The sequence below is a fragment of the Xenopus laevis genome, chromosome 5L (genome assembly GCF_017654675.1).
Source record: "Xenopus laevis strain J_2021 chromosome 5L, Xenopus_laevis_v10.1, whole genome shotgun sequence".
Lineage (NCBI taxonomy): Eukaryota > Metazoa > Chordata > Amphibia > Anura > Pipidae > Xenopus > Xenopus laevis.
In genome coordinates, this window is record NC_054379.1 from 46,590,509 (window position 1) to 46,609,528 (window position 19,020).

At 37.5% G+C, this 19,020-nt stretch overlaps 1 protein-coding gene across 7 annotated transcripts in view; it reads left to right on the plus strand.

Annotated features, from left to right (window-relative positions):
• Positions 1–19,020, plus strand: part of birc6.L (baculoviral IAP repeat containing 6 L homeolog) — a 161,676-nt gene that overhangs the window by 98,764 nt on the left and 43,892 nt on the right. For all 7 annotated transcript variants that reach the window (XM_018263007.2, XM_018263010.2, XM_018263012.2 and 4 more), the window contains 10 exons: positions 293–436; positions 4,500–4,629; positions 8,468–8,599; positions 9,102–9,269; positions 9,581–9,754; positions 10,531–10,727; positions 10,854–11,154; positions 12,404–12,621; positions 15,029–15,193; positions 17,870–18,035. In XM_018263007.2, coding sequence (XP_018118496.1) covers positions 293–436; positions 4,500–4,629; positions 8,468–8,599; positions 9,102–9,269; positions 9,581–9,754; positions 10,531–10,727; positions 10,854–11,154; positions 12,404–12,621; positions 15,029–15,193; positions 17,870–18,035 — 1,795 coding nt within the window. The remainder of the gene's footprint in view (positions 1–292; positions 437–4,499; positions 4,630–8,467; positions 8,600–9,101; positions 9,270–9,580; positions 9,755–10,530; positions 10,728–10,853; positions 11,155–12,403; positions 12,622–15,028; positions 15,194–17,869; positions 18,036–19,020) is intronic.

The window sequence follows — 19,020 nt, forward strand, 5'->3', positions numbered from 1 at the left end:
GATGAATCATTTAAACAAAATGAAGTTAGGTTGTGAGCTTGGCAGCATATTAGAAATAAATATGATAAAATTCTGCTCTCTTTTTCCTGTGTTGATTGTGGAGAGAGACTTTTGAGTAAACAGATTTGTAGTATCTTGTATTTGTAGACATTTTGGAACAAGCACTGCTAGGTGTAATTTTAGTGTCTTGTTTTCTAACATCTGTTCTGTAAGCCAAATAAGCTCAGAAAGTAAATGATTTCACGCATGTCCATATTAATGCTTGTAAAATGTTTTAATATACTCTTAATAGGTCCTGTGTGAGCTTTTTCAGTCTTCCCCACAACGTGGCAGTCTCCCTGCATCTGCTAATATTTCTGGCTTCATCCGAAGACTCTTCTTGCAGCTGATGCTTGAGGATGAGAAAGTGACCATGTTTCTTCAGTCCCCATGTCCTGTAAGACTTAAGATTTATTCTTTTTTATTGGGGGGGGGGGGGGGTAATTGTTAGAGCTTTGTGTCAGAACACACCTTCGTGATCTTTAAGGACCAGCAATGAAAGTGTTTTCTAATATCCTGCATCTTTTGGGGAGGGAGGTAGGAACATAGCGTGTTTTTAAAGTTTTTGGGCTTTATCTTTGCCTGTGGAGAAAAGCAGAGACTGCACCTCGTGTGCCATTAGCCATATCGTTTTTATAACTAAGCTGTTGTTTAGCCACGGGGGGTATCCATTCAAGTTGACAAGGCAAAAAGAGCAGTATGACATAACCGATAAGCTGTGTATAATACAATAAGTTCAGTTATACAGGAAGAGAAACGGGGTCAGAACAAAAGAAAACCTCTCATTTAAAATAGGACAGAATGGCAAAATGTATTCCAAACAGAACTGTTTATTGAGCTCATCTTTAGCAACTGTTATTGTGCCTTTAAAGGGGTGGTTCACCTTTAAGTACACTTTTAATACATAATGGAATGACCAATTCTAAGCACCCTTTCCATTGGTTTTCATTATTTATTTTGTATAGTTTTATAAATATTTGCCTTTTTCTTCTGACTCTTTCGAGCTTTCAAATGGGTGTCGCTGACCCCGTCTAAACAGCAAATGCTCTGTAAGAATAAAAATGTATTGTTATTGATAATTTGTATTTCTCATCTTTCTAGTAAGGTCCACTCCTATTCATATTCCAGTCTCTTATTTAAATTAAATTATTGTATGGTTGCTAGGGGAATTTGGACCCTAGCTACCATATTGTTTATAATGGAAACCGAAGAGCTGCTGAATAAAAAGCTAAATAACTCAAAACCCACAAATAATAATAAAAAAAACAATGGCAAATTGTCTCAGAATTTCACTCTCTACATCATACTAAAAGTTAACTCAAAGGTGAACAACCCCTTTAAGTGTTGTTCTACATTGGCCTTGAATGAGGGAGAAATTCTTAAATCACAATCTGCTCAATTTTAATAGGTCTGCTGTCATCTCCCACTATACGTTGTTATTTACATAAGGAATACATTGTTGTTCAGGCATATGCCACATGTAGAGTTTTGGCTATGAGGATTTTCCTAAGCTATTATGCAGCTATCAAGCACATGTAACTATCGCCATGAACAGTTTTAATTAACCTAAGCTAGCCATATACTGTTTGTGGACCAAATTGCTCTATTCTGATCATTTGGCCAACTGGATTTTAAGCCATTTCTGATGAATACAAGATTTGGCTGATTGATTTTTTTTTACCCTGTTCTGGCATTTCTCACATTGCTATTGACACCAGTGTGCATGGATGAGAGGTGATATGAGTTATATGGAGTTCATAGTAAACATTTTTTTTGTGTGTGCAATAGGTCTTAAAAACTATTTGATTGTTGGGCTTTTGCATATTTACATAGTTAAGTTTGGTTGAAAAAAGACCAAATGTCCATAAAGTTTAACCCCTCCAGATAAACACCAGTGCAGACCTATCTATACACTCACATACAGTATATAAAGTATATATACACCGATACCTATAGTAACTGTAGATCTTGGGATCACAATAGCATTGGATATTATGCTTGTTCGAGAAATCATCAACCTGCTCTTCAAAGCATTAATAGAACCTGCCATCACAGCATTACAATGTTTCTGAAATGATCCACTACATTGTGTAGTAGGATTGCTCAGATTCAGTAAATGTTATCCATCCTCTGCCTTATCAAATCTAAATAAGCCTTGTTAAAGGGGAACTATTGTCAAAATGAAAATTTAATATAAGCTTCATCATACTGAAGTAAGAAACTTTCTAAATACAATCAGTTATATATTCTGTATTGTTACTGAAATAATCAAGTTGTATTCACTATTCCTCTCTTAGGGGCAAATTCACTAAGATTCGTAGTTGCGCCAGGCGTAACTTCGCCGCACTTCGCCAAACTTCGCCAGGCGTAGTTTCGCCAGCGCTTCACAAATTCACTAAAATCCGAAGTTGCGCTCAGGGGTAGCGTAAGGTTGCGAAGTTGCGCTAGCGTTGCTTCGCTAAGTAAAGCGAAGTTACGCTAGCGAAGGCTAATTTGCATACAGCGCCAAATTCAAATTTCAATGGAGGAATATCAGCACTACAAATGGCTAGAAAAGCTTCAAAACATCAAATAAAATTTTTATTTTGCCCTACACATGTGCCCACTGTCTAGGTAAGTTGCCATGAGTCAGGAAATGTAGGGGGGAAGGAGGGGAGCCCCAAAAAAGTTTTCGATCTTTTTCAGCCTATCACCCATAATGTAGAAAACACGCCAGCGTTTTTTGGGACTGAAGCAATCCCTATCTACTCTATTGCGCTTCGCCTGGTCTGAGGTGGCGAAGGAAGTCTAGCGTAAAAGGTAGCGTTCAGTACACTGCGCGCGTTAGTGAATTTACGTAGTTACATCGCTAGCAAAACTTTGCCAGGCGTAAGGGTGCGAAGTAACACTAGCGAAACTACGCCAGCGTTCGTTAGTGAATTTGCGCAGTAACGAAAATGCCAAACGCTAGCGAAGTAACGCTAGCATTCGGTGCTTCGGCGCTGAGTGAATTTGCCCCTTAGCATCTGTTTCTTTTCATTCTCTCTTCATGCAGCAGTTGGGTGTCCGATGAATGATCAAATATATCTTGTAGGGTGCTCCCTTTCCTAGCAGATGTATTATAGCTCACTCAAATAACCGATTCCAGTATAAACACAATCTAACACAATAACTGCCTTTTGCACAAATTCTGCATGTAGAGAGACAGGATTTTTGGTGAGCTCTAATACATCTTCTAGGCAAAAGGAGCCCCTCCCCCCATAAGATATATTGGATCATTAATCTGACACCCAACTCCTGAATGATGACAGAATGAGGAGAAACAGATGCTAAGAGAGGAATAGTAAAGATAAACTTGATTATTTCAGAAACAGTACAGAATGTTTAATTGATTGTATTTAGAAAGTTTCTTATTTCAGTATGCTGAAGCTAATATGGCATTTTAATGTTCCCCCTTTAAGCTTATAGTCAGATAAGTACCAACACACGAGCCACAAATCAGGCACTACCTGCGCTCCTCTTCAGAAAAGGCAATCTTGTGATCCAACATGCGGCGCTCGATTTCTTCTCCCTGCCTTCCATATAGGAGATGGCCAGGGAGGAGAAATCGAGGGCCGCAAGATGTATCGCCGCCCTGTCGTCTTTTCTGAAGAGGAGTTTCGGTAAGCTATTTCTTAATTTGTTGTATACTGGTGAATTAAAAAAAAATTTACTGGTCCTTTAAGCACTGAGTTAGCCAGAGTTGTTACCCTGTGAGAGGGTTCGACTTTTGGCCAATAATTCAGAAAGCATAGCTTTTGGGCCACCTGCTAACCTACAGTCAGGGTTAAAAAACAAACAGAAAAACAAAACCCTAATTAGATATGGAAGTGAAAATGCTTTAAAAGTCAAGTCAACCCCAAAATTAACATTTGCCTGATAATTCAAAGCAACTTTCCAGTATTCATTTATTAAAAATGTTCAGTGCTTTTAAAGGTATTTGTAAAAACAGTTGCCATTGAAAGCAGCATTTGCTTAACTCCTGGTTGTTACTTTTTAAACACGGTTTCAAAAGTCTGAGGTTCCCCAGCAAAGACAAGTCTTTTATTTGGGTTCCTTGTCTTACATTGTATCAACAGTCAGCCATCAGGGCAGAGAATAGAAAGGGACAAACAATCACTACTTTCAATAGCAATACATGTACAAGTACTAAAAACCACATAGAAAATATGCAATTAATGTATTCTTCAGAGTTTCTTAGGATTAGGTTTTATTTATTAGACAACAAATATTTTTTTGGCTTGACATTCCCTTTAAAAAATGATGGTTTATTCCACAAATGTTCACAATTATCATTAAACTTAAACAGAGCGATACATGAATTTGCAGTCTTTTTTTTTTTTTTTTTTTTTTTTTTTTTTGCAATACTGTGGACAAATATAACTTTTGTTGTAACAATGGTTGCATTTGTTTTTGTTTAATTTGTGTTTTATCTTTTTCAGTTGTATAAGGGTAGGATCAATGCCACAAGTCACATTATTCAGCATCCAATGTACGGAGCAGGGCACAAATTCCGCACACTTAATTTACCCATTTCAACCACACTGGCAGAACTGCTAGATCGTGTCTCTGGTAAGATGCACTTTCATACCAACTTTTTATACTTCTGAGATGATTAATGTTGACAGTTAATAAAACATTAGCTAAATTTGCATTAGTAAAATGTAATCCATGGGATTAATTTACGAGGTTAACTCTGCAAAAAGATACTATATTGCACCAACTAGTCAACCATACAGAATATTTGACAAGGCTTAAGTGCTGCTAACGTTGCAAGTCTCCGGAAAGTTGCAGTTTTGTTTTTTTGCATAGTGACTCCCAGGCACCCCATAAAATAATTTTAAAAAAAACATTGGTACTCAAGATCCCCATATAAAGGTAAAAAAAAAAGTGCCATGGGTTTATAATACAAAAAAAAAAACATTGGTTCATTGGAACTTACCTAACTTCGTCCTCAGCTCCTTTTCGTCTGTGGTTTGGCTTCTTTCGTCTGTGGCTCAGCTCCTTTCGGCGGCTGTTGCTCGACTTCTTTAGGCGCCTCAGCTTTTTTCAGCGGGTGTGGCTCGGCTTCTTTCTACAGTAGCGGGCCGGGCTAATCCAGGAAATGCAGTACTGCCCGACCCCCCCTTAACATATAGTAGCCTCTGGGCCCAGGAGGATTGTCCCCCCAGTACCCCCCTGATGGCAGCCCTGGTGACTCCACATGCAGGGGATTGCAATCCACAAGGCAAGGTCAGAACCTTGTCTAAGGCAGCATTTTACCTGGGAAGCAAACAGCCACTATCAACCACCCCCCCCCTTCCTTTTTTTAACCAGAATGTAATGCTCTGTACTAATGATGTTATGGTCAGTTTATTAACCTTCTGTCTCATGACCACATAACTGGCACTCCCCCACATGGCATAACAAATGATCATCATTGTAAAAATAGGGAGTGATTATCATTCTAACTGAGGTATAGGTTGCTGTGGAGCAAAAAAAAAAAAGAGAGCAGAAATTATATCATTTGTAACATGCTTTGTTCTTTTTTGGAAAGCATGTTACGTTCTGGGAATCGTCAAGTTTCTTAGACATAAACCAGTTTTGGTCAAGTACAGTTAAAATGTCTTGCTTGTGTCTGACATTTAGTCATTGATAAGATTTTTGTTGTTGCTGACATAAATGAACCTCTGCTTACATTAACATTCATGTCTAAATATCAGTTTGCAAGTAGTTAAAAGTGCCCTTTGAAAGAGGAAAGTCTTTCTTCATAGCCATCTTAATACAATATACTTTTTACTTTCAAAATGTAATAAGTCAAATAATGCCCAGTAAATTTAACATGATGTGACCCTGCATTACTAACATGAATAATGGTTGTTCTTTTTGCTTATAATTGTGTGTATGGTTTGCTCTCAAATGGGCACTTGTCAGATGAAGCTTTAAAAGTATTTTGACGGGTAAAACGTTACTGTTGGGAGATATTTGTCTGTAATTAAAACATTGACCCTAGAAGCTAACAGTTGTGACAATTCAATGAAAGTTAACTAGTCTTTCATTTTCATAAGACATTCCTGGAAGTCTAGCTAATACTTTTTACTTAAAGGACAAGGAAAGTTAAACTAAAGAAGTAGGTGACAAGTGTTGTACATTATGTTTTGGGCTTCTGTACCAGCCCAAGGCAACCACAGCCCTTTAGCAGTAAAGATCTGTGTCTCCAAATATGCCCCAGGAGCTCCCCATCTTCTTTTCTGCTGATTCACTGCACATGCTCTGTTCTGCTGTCACTTACTGAGCTTAGGGACCCACTCACAATATACAGTACACATAGAATATAAATGTCACAGTATGCGGCTGATTAGTAATTAATATGGATAATTATTACATGGCAGCACAGAAAACAGTGCAACTAGCATCAGAATTTAATAATCAGCCCTGTAACATCAGCTTATATGATAGGCCAACCTCATTTTCTACTTGATAATTTGCGACAGCCCCTAAGCTTCTCAACAGCTGCTCAGAGCCCACTAAGCATGTGAGTGTTGCGGACACTTTCCAAGATGGTCACCCCTGTGACAAGTTTGAAGTCCTGGATCATTGCTGCTATTGAGAAGATGAAACTTTAGGCTGGTGCAATAAGTTCAGTATATAAAACACAGCATTTTTAGCCCTATACATTTTTAGGCTTTAGTTCTCCTTAAATGGAGTAGTCCACTGTAACTTTTAGTAATTTCAATTGTCTTTCTTTGTCCCTTTTTAATTTATTTATTTTTAAATGGAGGTTGCTGATCCAGCATCCAAAAACCATTTCTTTTATTAATTTATCCTGTTTAGGCCTGCTCCTATTCACATTCCAGTCTTTTATTCCAGCCACTGCCTGGTCGCTAGGGTAAATTGAACTTCAGCAATCAGGTAGCTGCTAAAATTCCAAACTGCATAATTATTGCAAATTGTCTCAATGTAGAACTCTTTGCAGCTAAAAGTTAACCCTTTATAATAAATTTATTTCCTGTTGACTGTTATGCTTGCAGCCTAGTCTTATAAGAAAGTAGTACTTTCAGATAGAGTCCTGCTCGGTTCCATTTTTTGGGACCCGACCCGTACCCACAACCTGCAATCCAAAACCCGGATTCTTACCCGCTTGTAACCACTACCAGACCCAACCCGCAAGTACCTTATCCGCAACCCGGACCCGCGACCCGCTGACCATGAAGAATCAGGAAGTTCTGTCATTGTAAACCGGAAGTGACATCATCGGAAGTAGACGGGATCAGAAAAAAAAGGGTAAAAGAGGAAGTGCTGTCATTGTAAAGCGGAAGTAGACGTGCCCAGAAAAATTGAGTAAATATCGCTATTGAGAAGACCCACGGCCCGACCAACAGAACTGCTGACCTGCGTCTTTGCCCGCACCTGGAACTTCTACCCGCAACCCACAGGGTATGGCAGGTTTTTGTGCCGGGGGTACCCGACCCGCTGCAGGACTCTACTTTCAGAATATCAAGGCAATGTGTTAAGATTTATGAGTAAGACCCTGTAGAAATTGTCATTTACAAGCCTGTATTGGCCTTTTCGGCCAGTGGTACACATAGGTTATTTCTCAAAATTCATATCGGACAAATTTTTCATATTTTTGTTGAAAACCACAAGTCTTCAGATCAGGATATTTTCAGGACTTCTCCCATTGACTTATATAGAACCTCAGCAGGTCTAAGATGCTGGATTTTTGGATTCAGACTTTTTTTTCATCCTTGGAGTATAATAAATCAAGAAAAATTCTTTTTTTTCCCCCACAAAAAAAATCTAAATTTTATAGTAAAAAAAAAAAAAAAAAAAAACCTTCCCTTTTTAGAGTTTTTGGCTTTCAGACTTTAATATATAACCCCCACAGTGTTTACAGACTCACCATTTATTGTAATAGACTATTGCCTTTCACATAACAATTCCAAGTGTTTTGTTGCCTGCCCACATTGCTACTAATCGTCAAGCCAACATAATAGCTGTGTTTTTTTATTGCCCTTAAAGGAGAATATAACCACAAATCAAGAGTTTTTAACAACCGACCCCGTCCCAAACCACATTATCCAGAATCCCACTAGGTGGCCCACTTTAGCCCGTCTATCTGCTAAATACAGACCTGCATAGCAGGGTTGGCAGCCACACTGTGTCTTCATGGAGTCACACATGTCCTTTCATTACTTAAATTATGTATTCTTTATTATTTCCTATGATTATTATTTCCTATGGTCAGTGCCTTGTAATTGAGGTTAATTAACTAAATTGGAGTTGATGAGAAAATGTATGAATGTGTTTTTAATTTTTAATGTGTTTGAGAAGATTGTAGGTATGGTGGTCAAAACTGCAGAATAAAAGTCTTGTTCAAAAAACACTGGCAACGAAGCATAGTCATTTTTTTTATTTTTTATTCTTTTAGATACGCCAAGTATCACTGCAAAATTAATAAGTGAACAGAAGGATGATAAGGAGAAGAAAAATCAAGAAGAAAAAGAGAAGGTCAAGGCAGAAAATGGGTTTCAGGACAATTACAGTGTGGTTGTTGCTTCTGGTAAATTTTAGCATCATTCATCCTTTTTATACGGCTGTATACTACTATGTAGCAGGCAATACTTACTCTTAAAGTAATACTGACACTAAAAAATTAAATATTAATGTACATTCAAAGTGACCTATAGGTCATGTTGATCGTTTTTTGCCGAGAGGTTTGTTTTCTAACCTGGCTGTCTTGCCAACCTGACTGTCCCATCTAAGCCTGTCAGTTAGAGTTTCTAATGTTAATGGACTCCTGCTGCACAAATATGGCAGCCCCCTCATACAGGAACATGAGGCATCAGACAGGTAATGTAAAAGCATTGTACAAATACTTTATGGCAAAGTTTTATAAGTATCTTTCGAAGGCATTATTATGAAAGAGTTTAATTTCTGGTGTCAGTATCTCTGACACCAGCTGAAACTATGAAAATTGTATTTTCCGTGTCTTGTGCAGCAATGGGATTTAACTCTTATTTTTATTTTAATTCATCTGCTTTTTCTTTAAATGCATCTTTTAGGTTTAAAATCTCAGTCTAAAAGAGCAGTGTCCTCCACACCACCTAGACCACCGTCTCGGCGTGGAAGAGTAATAGCAGATAAAGTTGGGAGCTCTTCATCAGGAGTAGAATCATCCAGCAAGACAATAAGTATTCCAGTCTTTCACCTCTACCATAAACTACTTCCTGGTAAGTCCATATATCTTAAAAGAAAACACTTCTTCAGATATTCAAAGCTCTTAGTTTTACAAATGGAAAAACAGGTATTGTTCTTTTGTTGATGTGTCCTGGTTCCCTTCCTACTATCTCAACAATGGGGGTTGAAGCCTTTTGTAGCACAGTAAGATCTCGCTGAGGGGTTGACTCTAGAGGTTTGGGATTGTGGGCTGATGAGCTCAGTTCAAGTGTCAGATTGACATGGGCAACTAACTACTCACTTTTTTCTAGGGCATCCATTACCACCAGAGATGACTGTTTTGTTTGTGTATTTTGTTTTCTAGGGCAGCCATTACCACCAGAGATGACTCTTGCCCAGCTTCTGACTTTACTTTATGAGAGAAAGCTCCCTCAGGGCTTTCGTTCTGTAGACTTGACAGTGAAACTTGGTTCAAAGGTTATATCTGATCCAAGCTTGTCAAAAACTGACTCGTTTAAACGTCTGCACACAGAGAAAGGTATTTTACAAGTGTCTTTGTCATTGCATTGATATCCTGTATTTCTAAACTGTATTTAATTTAGCATGCATTAAGAGGTTTAACAAATACCTTAATTTAAAAGAAATGTGAAACCTCCACTGCATGATTACTAAGAACAAGCATTATTAGAATAAATATGTTGTAATTTTAACATTTAAGCTTGTATGTTATTGTCATTATATAGTGTAAATGTATTTGAGTAATAATTATCTCAAGCTATGGCAAAATCTATGGCAAAAAACAATGTAGCCTACTCTATACAAAATCGGGAGTCCATATTAATCAAACCAAGCCCACGGGACTTGCCCCAGTTCAAAAGGGCCATCAACTATAGAAAAATTTATATCAAAAAATGATATAAGTCCCAAAGCTTTCTTCAAGTAAAAAATATTAATTTATTGAAGTACATTTTAAAAGAATTAAAGCTGGTACATACTACCCCCCATATCCCACCTTACGCGTTTCGCACCCTCCGGCGCACCCTCCGGCGCTTAGTCATAGGTAGACACACCTATGACTAAGCGCCGGAGGGTGCGAAACGCGTAAGGTGGGATATGGGGGGTAGTATGTACCAGCTTTAATTCTTTTAAAATGTACTTCAATAAATTAATATTTTTTACTTGAAGAAAGCTTTGGGACTTATATCATTTTTTGATATAAATTTTTCTAAAAAACAATGTAGCTCAAGCTGAGCACAAATAGGGATATGATAACTTAAATTTCTGTTATTTAATTTTCTTTTGGTTTCTGTTAAGAACATGGAGATTTGTTAGGAACCTGTCCTGAAGATGAAGCATTAAGTCCAGGCGATGAATGTGTGGATTCACTTTTGGATGACTCTTATCTTGAAACATGTCCAATACAGTCTCCACTGCAAGTGTTTGCTGGAATGGGCGGGTTGGCACTCATTGCTGAGCGACTTCCTATGCTTTATCCTGATGTCATTCAGCAAGTAAGAGTTTCATAGACACTTCTAATATACACAAAGTTTTTAGAGGACATTTTTTCCCTTCTAGGTGCATTTGTAACAGAGATTTCAATTAATACGATTTATAAATATCTTCTGATTTCTATTAAGGTGAGTGCTCCTGTTGTTGCCTCAACAACACAAGAAAAACCAAAGGACAGCGATCAGTTTGAATGGGTCACAATTGAACAGTCTGGAGAGCTGGTTTATGAAGCACCAGAAACAATTGCTGCAGAACCACCACCTATTAAGTCTGCTGTGCAGACTATGTCCCCTATTCCAGCTCACTCCCTAGCTGCCTTCGGGCTATTTCTCCGTCTCCCAGGGTATGCCGAGGTACTTCTAAAGGAGCGTAAGCATGCCCAGTGTTTACTTCGTCTGGTACTAGGAGTTACAGATGATGGAGAAGGAAGTAAGTACCTATGTATCATTCTACTTATAGGAACCTATACAAAATATATATAGTTTGGTATAATAATCGGTGTATACTGATATTTCCTTTACCATCTCAGCTGCTGCAGAGCTTCAGTACCTGCCAGAAGGCAAGATCAATTTAGTTTTTCCATATTTATAAGGAATGTGTCAATGTCCCTTTAATAAGATATCTAGTGTTAATCTTGATTTTTATCCCCCCCCCTAACTGACTGCTAACACAGATTACATTTGACCAGGAGTAAGGTTCAATCTAAGATGTGCATCATATAAGATAAGATGTGCTCATAAAGCACTGACCTGAGCACACAGGTTTTAAAAATGTGCACAGAAGTTTAAAATGTGTGCACAAAAGAATTTTTTTTGAGCACATATCCTAGAAACTGTTAGAGGAGATTTATTTTCAGGAGCTATTTATTTTTGTCCTTATTCAATATTTTGTCCATATTTTGTACTACTTCCAGATGCTACAGGACCTAACTTGTTGCATCATCTTTTTCAATTCACCTTTCATTTTAGTATTTCATCCTACATATTTACAGCCTACAAGCTAATACTGGTTGGTTTTTACACTACTTAACTATTAATGGTGGGGATATTGTGACTGCAGAGCTGGAGGATGGTAGTGAATTTCATTTAAAAAATATAGAATCTTGTAGGTCATAATTTACTGAGTTTGAATGAGCATCTTTTAAATAAAACAAAACAAAAAATGGTTTGCCTTGTTCTCTGTGCTTACATCAAATCTTGTGTTCTCTGCTTCCAGAAACCATGGGACTTAAAGAGAAGTTAGAGAATGCAATGGCATTGTTAAATACCCAGAACATTACATTTGTTAATTATTTCAGGAAACAAAACTTTTAACTTGTCAAAATAAGTTGAGTAACTGAATACTATAAAATTGCTAATATGCTTGGAAACTTTTGTCTGAAAGACAAATAAAAAGTATTCAGTTTATTCAGGCTGACAGCTCAAACAATTAGAACTGTAGGAAATGAAGATGAGCTGTGTCTCCTATTCAGTTCCGAATCTGCTTAAGTACCATGTACACAAAGAGATGGAGCATTGGCAGATAACTTTTTTAATCATGTCTACAAATCTGGCAGTCCTGTTAAAATGGCTCCCTGACCTGGTATATATTTTTACGTAATTTGGCAGAAAGATTAAAATCTTCCATTATATCCAACCAAAAATAAGCTTGAATGACCATGTTACCCTTTCTTTTTTAGGTCACATTTTACAGTCTCCATCTGCAAACGTTTTGCCTACTCTTCCGTTTCATGTGTTGCGAACTCTTTTCAGCACAATGCCACTAACTACAGATGATGGTGTTCTCTTGAGGCGCATGGCTCTGGAAATTGGAGCAATACATCTAATTCTTGCCTGTTTATCTGCTTTGAGTCACCATGCCCCAAGAATTCCAAATTCTAGCACCAGTCAAACAGAGGTAGGCATAACCTGGAGTTGCAATTATACTTTTCAATTACATTTTTATTATAAATATTCATTTATAATTGATTAACTGATTTGTATGACCCTGTCTTGGTCAGTATTAGATGATATGGATGTTGCCTGTTTTGCTAATGGAATATGAAACAGATATATCATTTTTGAAGTTTTCCTTCAATCAAGATTAGAGATTTATGCTGAAATGTGGGCAAAGTCAAACTGGCCAATAAGTATTTAACTCTCATTGGGGAGTACTGCAATTGAAATAATGATATTTGAAGTAAATTGCTGCTTTACATTGCTGTCCATTTTTCAGCACAACCCCATAGCTGTTACTATGTGTACAATATAAGAGCCAGTATTTTTCCTTCAGTCAAACATATAGGGGGCAAGTGGCTTAACTGCAGAGGAAGCACCCTATGACCATGGTAGTTTCCGCTACATGGGGGGCCAACATGGGGGGGGGGTCACGTGATCTGGATGCAAAATTGCTAGTGATTTTGTCTATGATTTAGAAATTTTAGAACAATGGACACACGTTCTTGTCATATTTGTGCATCACATAGAAGGTACTATAGATGCTGCTTAGCGGGTACCACCTATTTAACTGGAATTCTGGGGGGTAAACATTATATTATGGTTAAAAACTTGAATTTTGCACTTGTGGTTGTGTTCATAACTTATATTTTGTCTGTCTTGAGCACGCTAGTAAAATTAGAGGGCAAACTGCAGTTCTCCAAAATGAAACTTGATTTTCCGCTGTAGTTTGTCTTTGCAGTTTAGAATTATTTCCACAAACATATATCGTTGCATTAAGCATTTTTTTCCTTTTGCCAGCTGATTTGTTTTCTGAGCTTGACCAGTTTGTACTCCAACCTCCAAACTTGGCTCATATGCTCACTTATTGGCAGCTGTTTCTTTATTGATACAACTGGGCAAGCTTAAGGCTTTAAGCTGTGGTCAAAAGAGACAAGAGACAACCATCAGTGTATCCATATAGTATTTAATATACACACTATGACCACTTGAGGGTTATCGAAGGAGAAATTGTGACGAATAGTCACGAATATGTGATGGTGGCTCATGTTTCATAAGAGATTGGGGACAGCTATTTATGTGAGAGGCAGCAAAGAAAAATTATACAAAAATGAATGTACACTAATATCTCTTAATACAATGATGCAGAGTGGTTCGTGTTCCTGCTCCAATGCAGACTGATGTGTCAGTTAATTCATGGGAAATACTACCACATTAGATTGTTGCGTATTGTTGATATTTTTTGTTCATGCCCAATTATTCCCACCAATATAACAAGCAGTTAGACCAACTTTATGCCCGTGAGTTAAATGTGGCCCACAAGCTGTTTTTTATGGCCCCAAGCATGCCCAAAATCTCGGTAGACCTCTTTAAATAACATGATTTTATTAAATAATAATCTGCCCCTGAATGTACCAAATAGCGGCCCATGGTACAAAAAAATCACAGACCGTTTTGATCAAGACTAATCTCCTGTGGAGTTTGGTTGGGATCTAGTATATCTGGAATCTAGACTTGAATTTTTAGCTTTCTTCCCTGGTCTGTGTCAGTCTAACCAAATTGCTCAAGTTGGCTAACCGTGCTGGCTAATATATGGCCTGCAAAGATAAAAGGTTTCGAGCTGATTAAAGATCTGCATTATCAAATGGTTACCATGCACTAATATATAATATAATAATATTTATTTAAGTCTTCTTTGCCAGTAGTCTAGAATCAACACCACTAGAAAAACAGGAGCTGTGAAGTCTTTTTTTTTTTTTTTCATTCTGGATTCAAATTAATGATTCATTTAGATTCGGCAGCAGACAGGAGTGTTTTTGAGCCATTCTTGTTTGATTGCCATCTGTTTTTTATCGTAAGAGATCTGTTAAAAGAACATTTATGTTGTTGCTGAGACTTTCCCTGTGAGAAATGTGTGGGAATGAGGTCATGGAAACACCAACAATCCTACATTAGGTCTAAACAAAATTATGAGGAGCAGGTCCTGTCACACCAAGTGTAATCTTAGGGAGATAAATGCTGAACCTCTCCATTTTTTTCCAGCAATTAAACTGGGACACTCTAGAAGATTTTTAGTTACTCTAAAAGTTGTTAACAGATTTGCACACAGATGAACTAATCAATGTTGTGTAGCAGTGTGAAAATGATGGATCTGTGTACATTTCAGCTATTAGATGGCAATTTCATTATGGAGAGACATCTTTGTATACCACATTATAACCCAGTAGCTCTACATTAGCAAAAAGTAGGTAGAAATATATTGGTTAATGTAATATATCATCTGAAAATTTGCACCAGGTCTAAGAACCATTTGAAACTAGTCAAAAGGGTATTCAGATTCAGATTTTTGTCTTATCTTTTTTGTAAAGCCACAGGTCTCTAGTACTCACAGTAGTGGCACTTGTGAAGAGCAGCAACTGTATTGGGCCAAAGGCACTGGATTTGGGACAGGCTCCACTGCATCTGGCTGGGATGTTGAACAGGCACTTACGAAGCAAAGACTGGAGGAAGAGCATGTAACCTGTTTGTTGTTGGTAAGTTTGTCTATCTGGAATTTCTTTCATCATAGTACACAGGCCCTACTAAAGAACAAAAATTACTAGCCTTAAGTGCTTTTCAAGTGTGTGATTAAGATTTTTCTTCCTTGAGTTTTAGCAAACCTACAGTATCCCCCCCCCCCTTTTTTTAGTGGAAATTGGCCGCTGTATAAGTCGAGACACTTATTTAGCTTTGCAGTCTAGATTCTAAAGTAGCAAATTAGATTTTTGTGTGACACATGCTGTCACACAACAAAGGGAAAGGCATATTTGTATTCTCTCCATGTGAAGCCATTCACAAAGTTAATTAATTGCATACTTTCAAGTCAAGCAATTCATGATTAGAATGTGAAAGTGATTTGTTAAACCCCGAAGCAAGTTTAAAGGGATTCTGTCATGATGTATATATACATTATGGTGTCGTTTTGAATAGCATATTACACTATGTTCATTACAAATAAATTCATTCTTCCATTAAAATTGTATTCTTGTATCAATACATGTATTTATTTTTAGTTTTAGTCATAATGTGTACACCTCTTTCTTGGTTCATTAAGCTTGATCCTGTGCTATCATAAACAGACAGCACAGCACTACACAGTGCAATGTTCCATTCAGGCACTTATTTCATCTTTCACATTCAACTAATCTTTTGCTCCAATTTCTCCTGTTGGAGTGTTATTTTAATATCTACCACTAGTAGCTTGGCAGCATTCTTAGCAGAAAATTTGGGTTCATTTTGATCTATTCAATGCTGAAACATTCTATAGCCTTTAGATAACATGCTTTCTGTAAGAGAAATGGGTCAGGGGTAGAGTCCTGCGCAGGTAAATTTTTTGGAACCTGTACCCGCAATCTGCAACCCGGACCCGCAACCCACATTCTTACCCACTTGAAAAAAGGAGTAAAAATCGACCTGCAGAGCCACCGACCCGCGTCTATACCTGCATCCGGAACTTCAACCCGCAGGGTACCGCAGGTTTGTGCCGGTACCCGACCTGCTGCAGGACTCTTGTCTGGGGTTTCAAGGCTCATTGCCACTTAATGTATAAAATGTATTTGTAGCTAAAGTTCACATTGCCTCTATAATCTGTTTGGGGTGTCAATACACTCTGCCTCTAACTGTATAATGTATTTAGTATTTGAAAACATTATTCTTGATGTCCCTGTACTGTTATTTACAAATGCATACTATATTGAAAAATGACCCCATGTGCCATTATACATACAAGGGCATATTTATTAACATTGCATACAAACATCACTGGTAATGTTGCCCATAGCAACCAATCAGATTTTGAGTTCAATTAAGTGTTAGCGAATTCTGCAGTGAAAGGTGGGCCTGCTGACATATATCTAGGGCCACTGTTAAAAATACTGGGGTAACTGTCATATATTGCTCAGGCCACTGTGCTCTCACTGTGCGATTACAGCAAGTTATTAAATTGTGCACTTTACTTAAAGTTGGTGGTTTTACAGGTGGGTGTGGCTAAAATGTTGATACAATACAAATACAATACAATTGCTATATCTCTTTTGGGGCCCTGCATATATTTAAAGCATTTAAGAGGGACTTAAACCTCAAAGTGTTTTTTTAAGAGACACTGCTCTAAAAGGATTAATATTAAAATGATAGTCCAATAATATTGAAATATAAAAAAATATTCTGTGTGTCCTTTGCTGTATGCCTCTGTTCTTTGTTGTGCACTATTTATATAAACAATAATATGAATGTCCTTACATGTATCTATTTATTAAAGCACAAGTCCTGAAATTGTAATTTTAAATCCTAAAATAACACACTTAGGGGGTTATTTATCAAAGTTCAAATTTTAGAGCTTTGTGAGCTTTTTAAAACCTTGAATGAACTCACAACTCAAATGGTTTCTAATTTAAGAAAAAACTTGAATGTAAAAAAACTCTAATCAGTGTAGTCAGGGTGAAAAACCTAAATACTCGAATTTATTGAGTTTTCTATCAAAACCCACTGAAAAAAAACCTCCTAAGATCACGAAGGCTACAAACTTCTTCAGATGGTTCTAGGGACCTCGACCATTGACTTCTACATGACCAAGACAGGTTTTAGATGCTTTATTTTTGGATCCAAGCTATTTTGAGCTTTTGGTTATTATAAATCTCGGAAACAAAAAATTTTTAGTACAAAAATTCGACTGAAAAATACCCTTGAAAACTAACATTTTTCGTGGAAAATAACCCCTGTAGTGTTTATCCTCCATTTCAATGCATATGTATATTTATGTTGTCTTTGTCGGAAAGGGAAAACTAAAGCTTTAAAGAATGAAGGGATACTTGTTCGAAAGGTTACTATGAGTAATAAAAAAATAGATATGTAAAAAAAAAAAAAAAACGCACATCACTAATGGATAGCTACTACTGTAAAATCTTTAACAGGGCTTATATAATGTTATAGCCATTTAATAAAGTCCATGATTAACACAGGTAGATGCCTTTGTAAAGCATGGTCGTCCCCAGGGGCCAAGGATAATAGACCTGATACCAGTGTCATGGGGGTTGTCATGTGATGACAAATGTCCTTTTGATGTAATACTGTTTGTACGTTTTTTAGATTTTGTTGTATACTCCTGCAGCCTAATTGCTGTTAATCTTCTTGTATCTGTATAAATCCTGAAAGTAATAATTTCTTGATTTCAGGTTCTTGCTAGCTACATAAACCCAGCTGGATGTGGAATAAATGGAGAAATTCAGATGAATGAGAGTAGAGGGCATAATAGCAATGCCCTCCCGACTGTTTTACTGGAGCTTCTCAGTCAGTCCTGCCTTATCCCAGCAATGTCATCATATCTACGAAATGATTCAGGTATGGATTTCATTTTTGCTAATGGTGTGGGGGGAAATTTTTATTCATTAATTTTTAAAAAAAAATTTGTAGTGGGGTGGATCACTTTTGGCCAAAAACTAGACTGATGCTTGCTTAGGTTGCACAGATTGAGAGTACTGGTGTGCACTGCTGTAAAGCGAAGTAAATGTCATTGGCCTCAGTTTGAATTTCAGAAGCTCTTGAACACATAGGTACTCAAAGAGCAGGCCCATATTCTTGCCAGTTGCTATTGTTCTTAAGTGACTTATTTTACCCTCTGAGGAAAAATAGGATCCCTTTATCTTTTAAAGGTGCATCAATGAGATTAAATCCATGCAGTGGGTCATGTTTTCCATGTTTTTGGGTCATGTTTTCCAGAAAGTATGGAATCATACTCTCCAGAGGTATAGGTCAGTCTCAGACCAATGAAGCCAGTGTTGGGCTGGCCCACCGGGATACCGGGAAAACTCCCAGTGGGCCCTCTTGCTTCTAACCATTTAGCCTATTTCATGATCCTTACCTATTCCTTTATGGGGAAAATGCTTAATAATGGAGAAAAATAGTAAGCAGATATAAAAGCCTAGAATAATAAGAGGTTGAGAGAGAAGAGGAGGAATAATAGTTTGGAAAGTGGGCCCACTGTTTAAGTTTTTTTCATTGGGCCCACGGTCTAAGGTTTTTTCACTGGGCCCATGGTCTAAGGTTTTTTCAGTGGGCCCACGGTCTAAGGTTTTTTCACTGGGCCCATGGTCTAAGGTTTTTTCAGTGGGCCCACGGTCTAAGGTTTTCTGGTGGGCCCCTGGCATCCCAGTCCGACACTGAATGAACCCACTGAAAAACTACTATTATGCAACATGGATTTATGGCACGATGAATGTCGATTGCCTGCAACATCATTGGTGCTTGTTCTCTCTTCTAAGGTTTTCAAGCAGAAAATAATCTTGTCCATGTGCAGATCTGCATTTACATGGATACCCTTAGGATA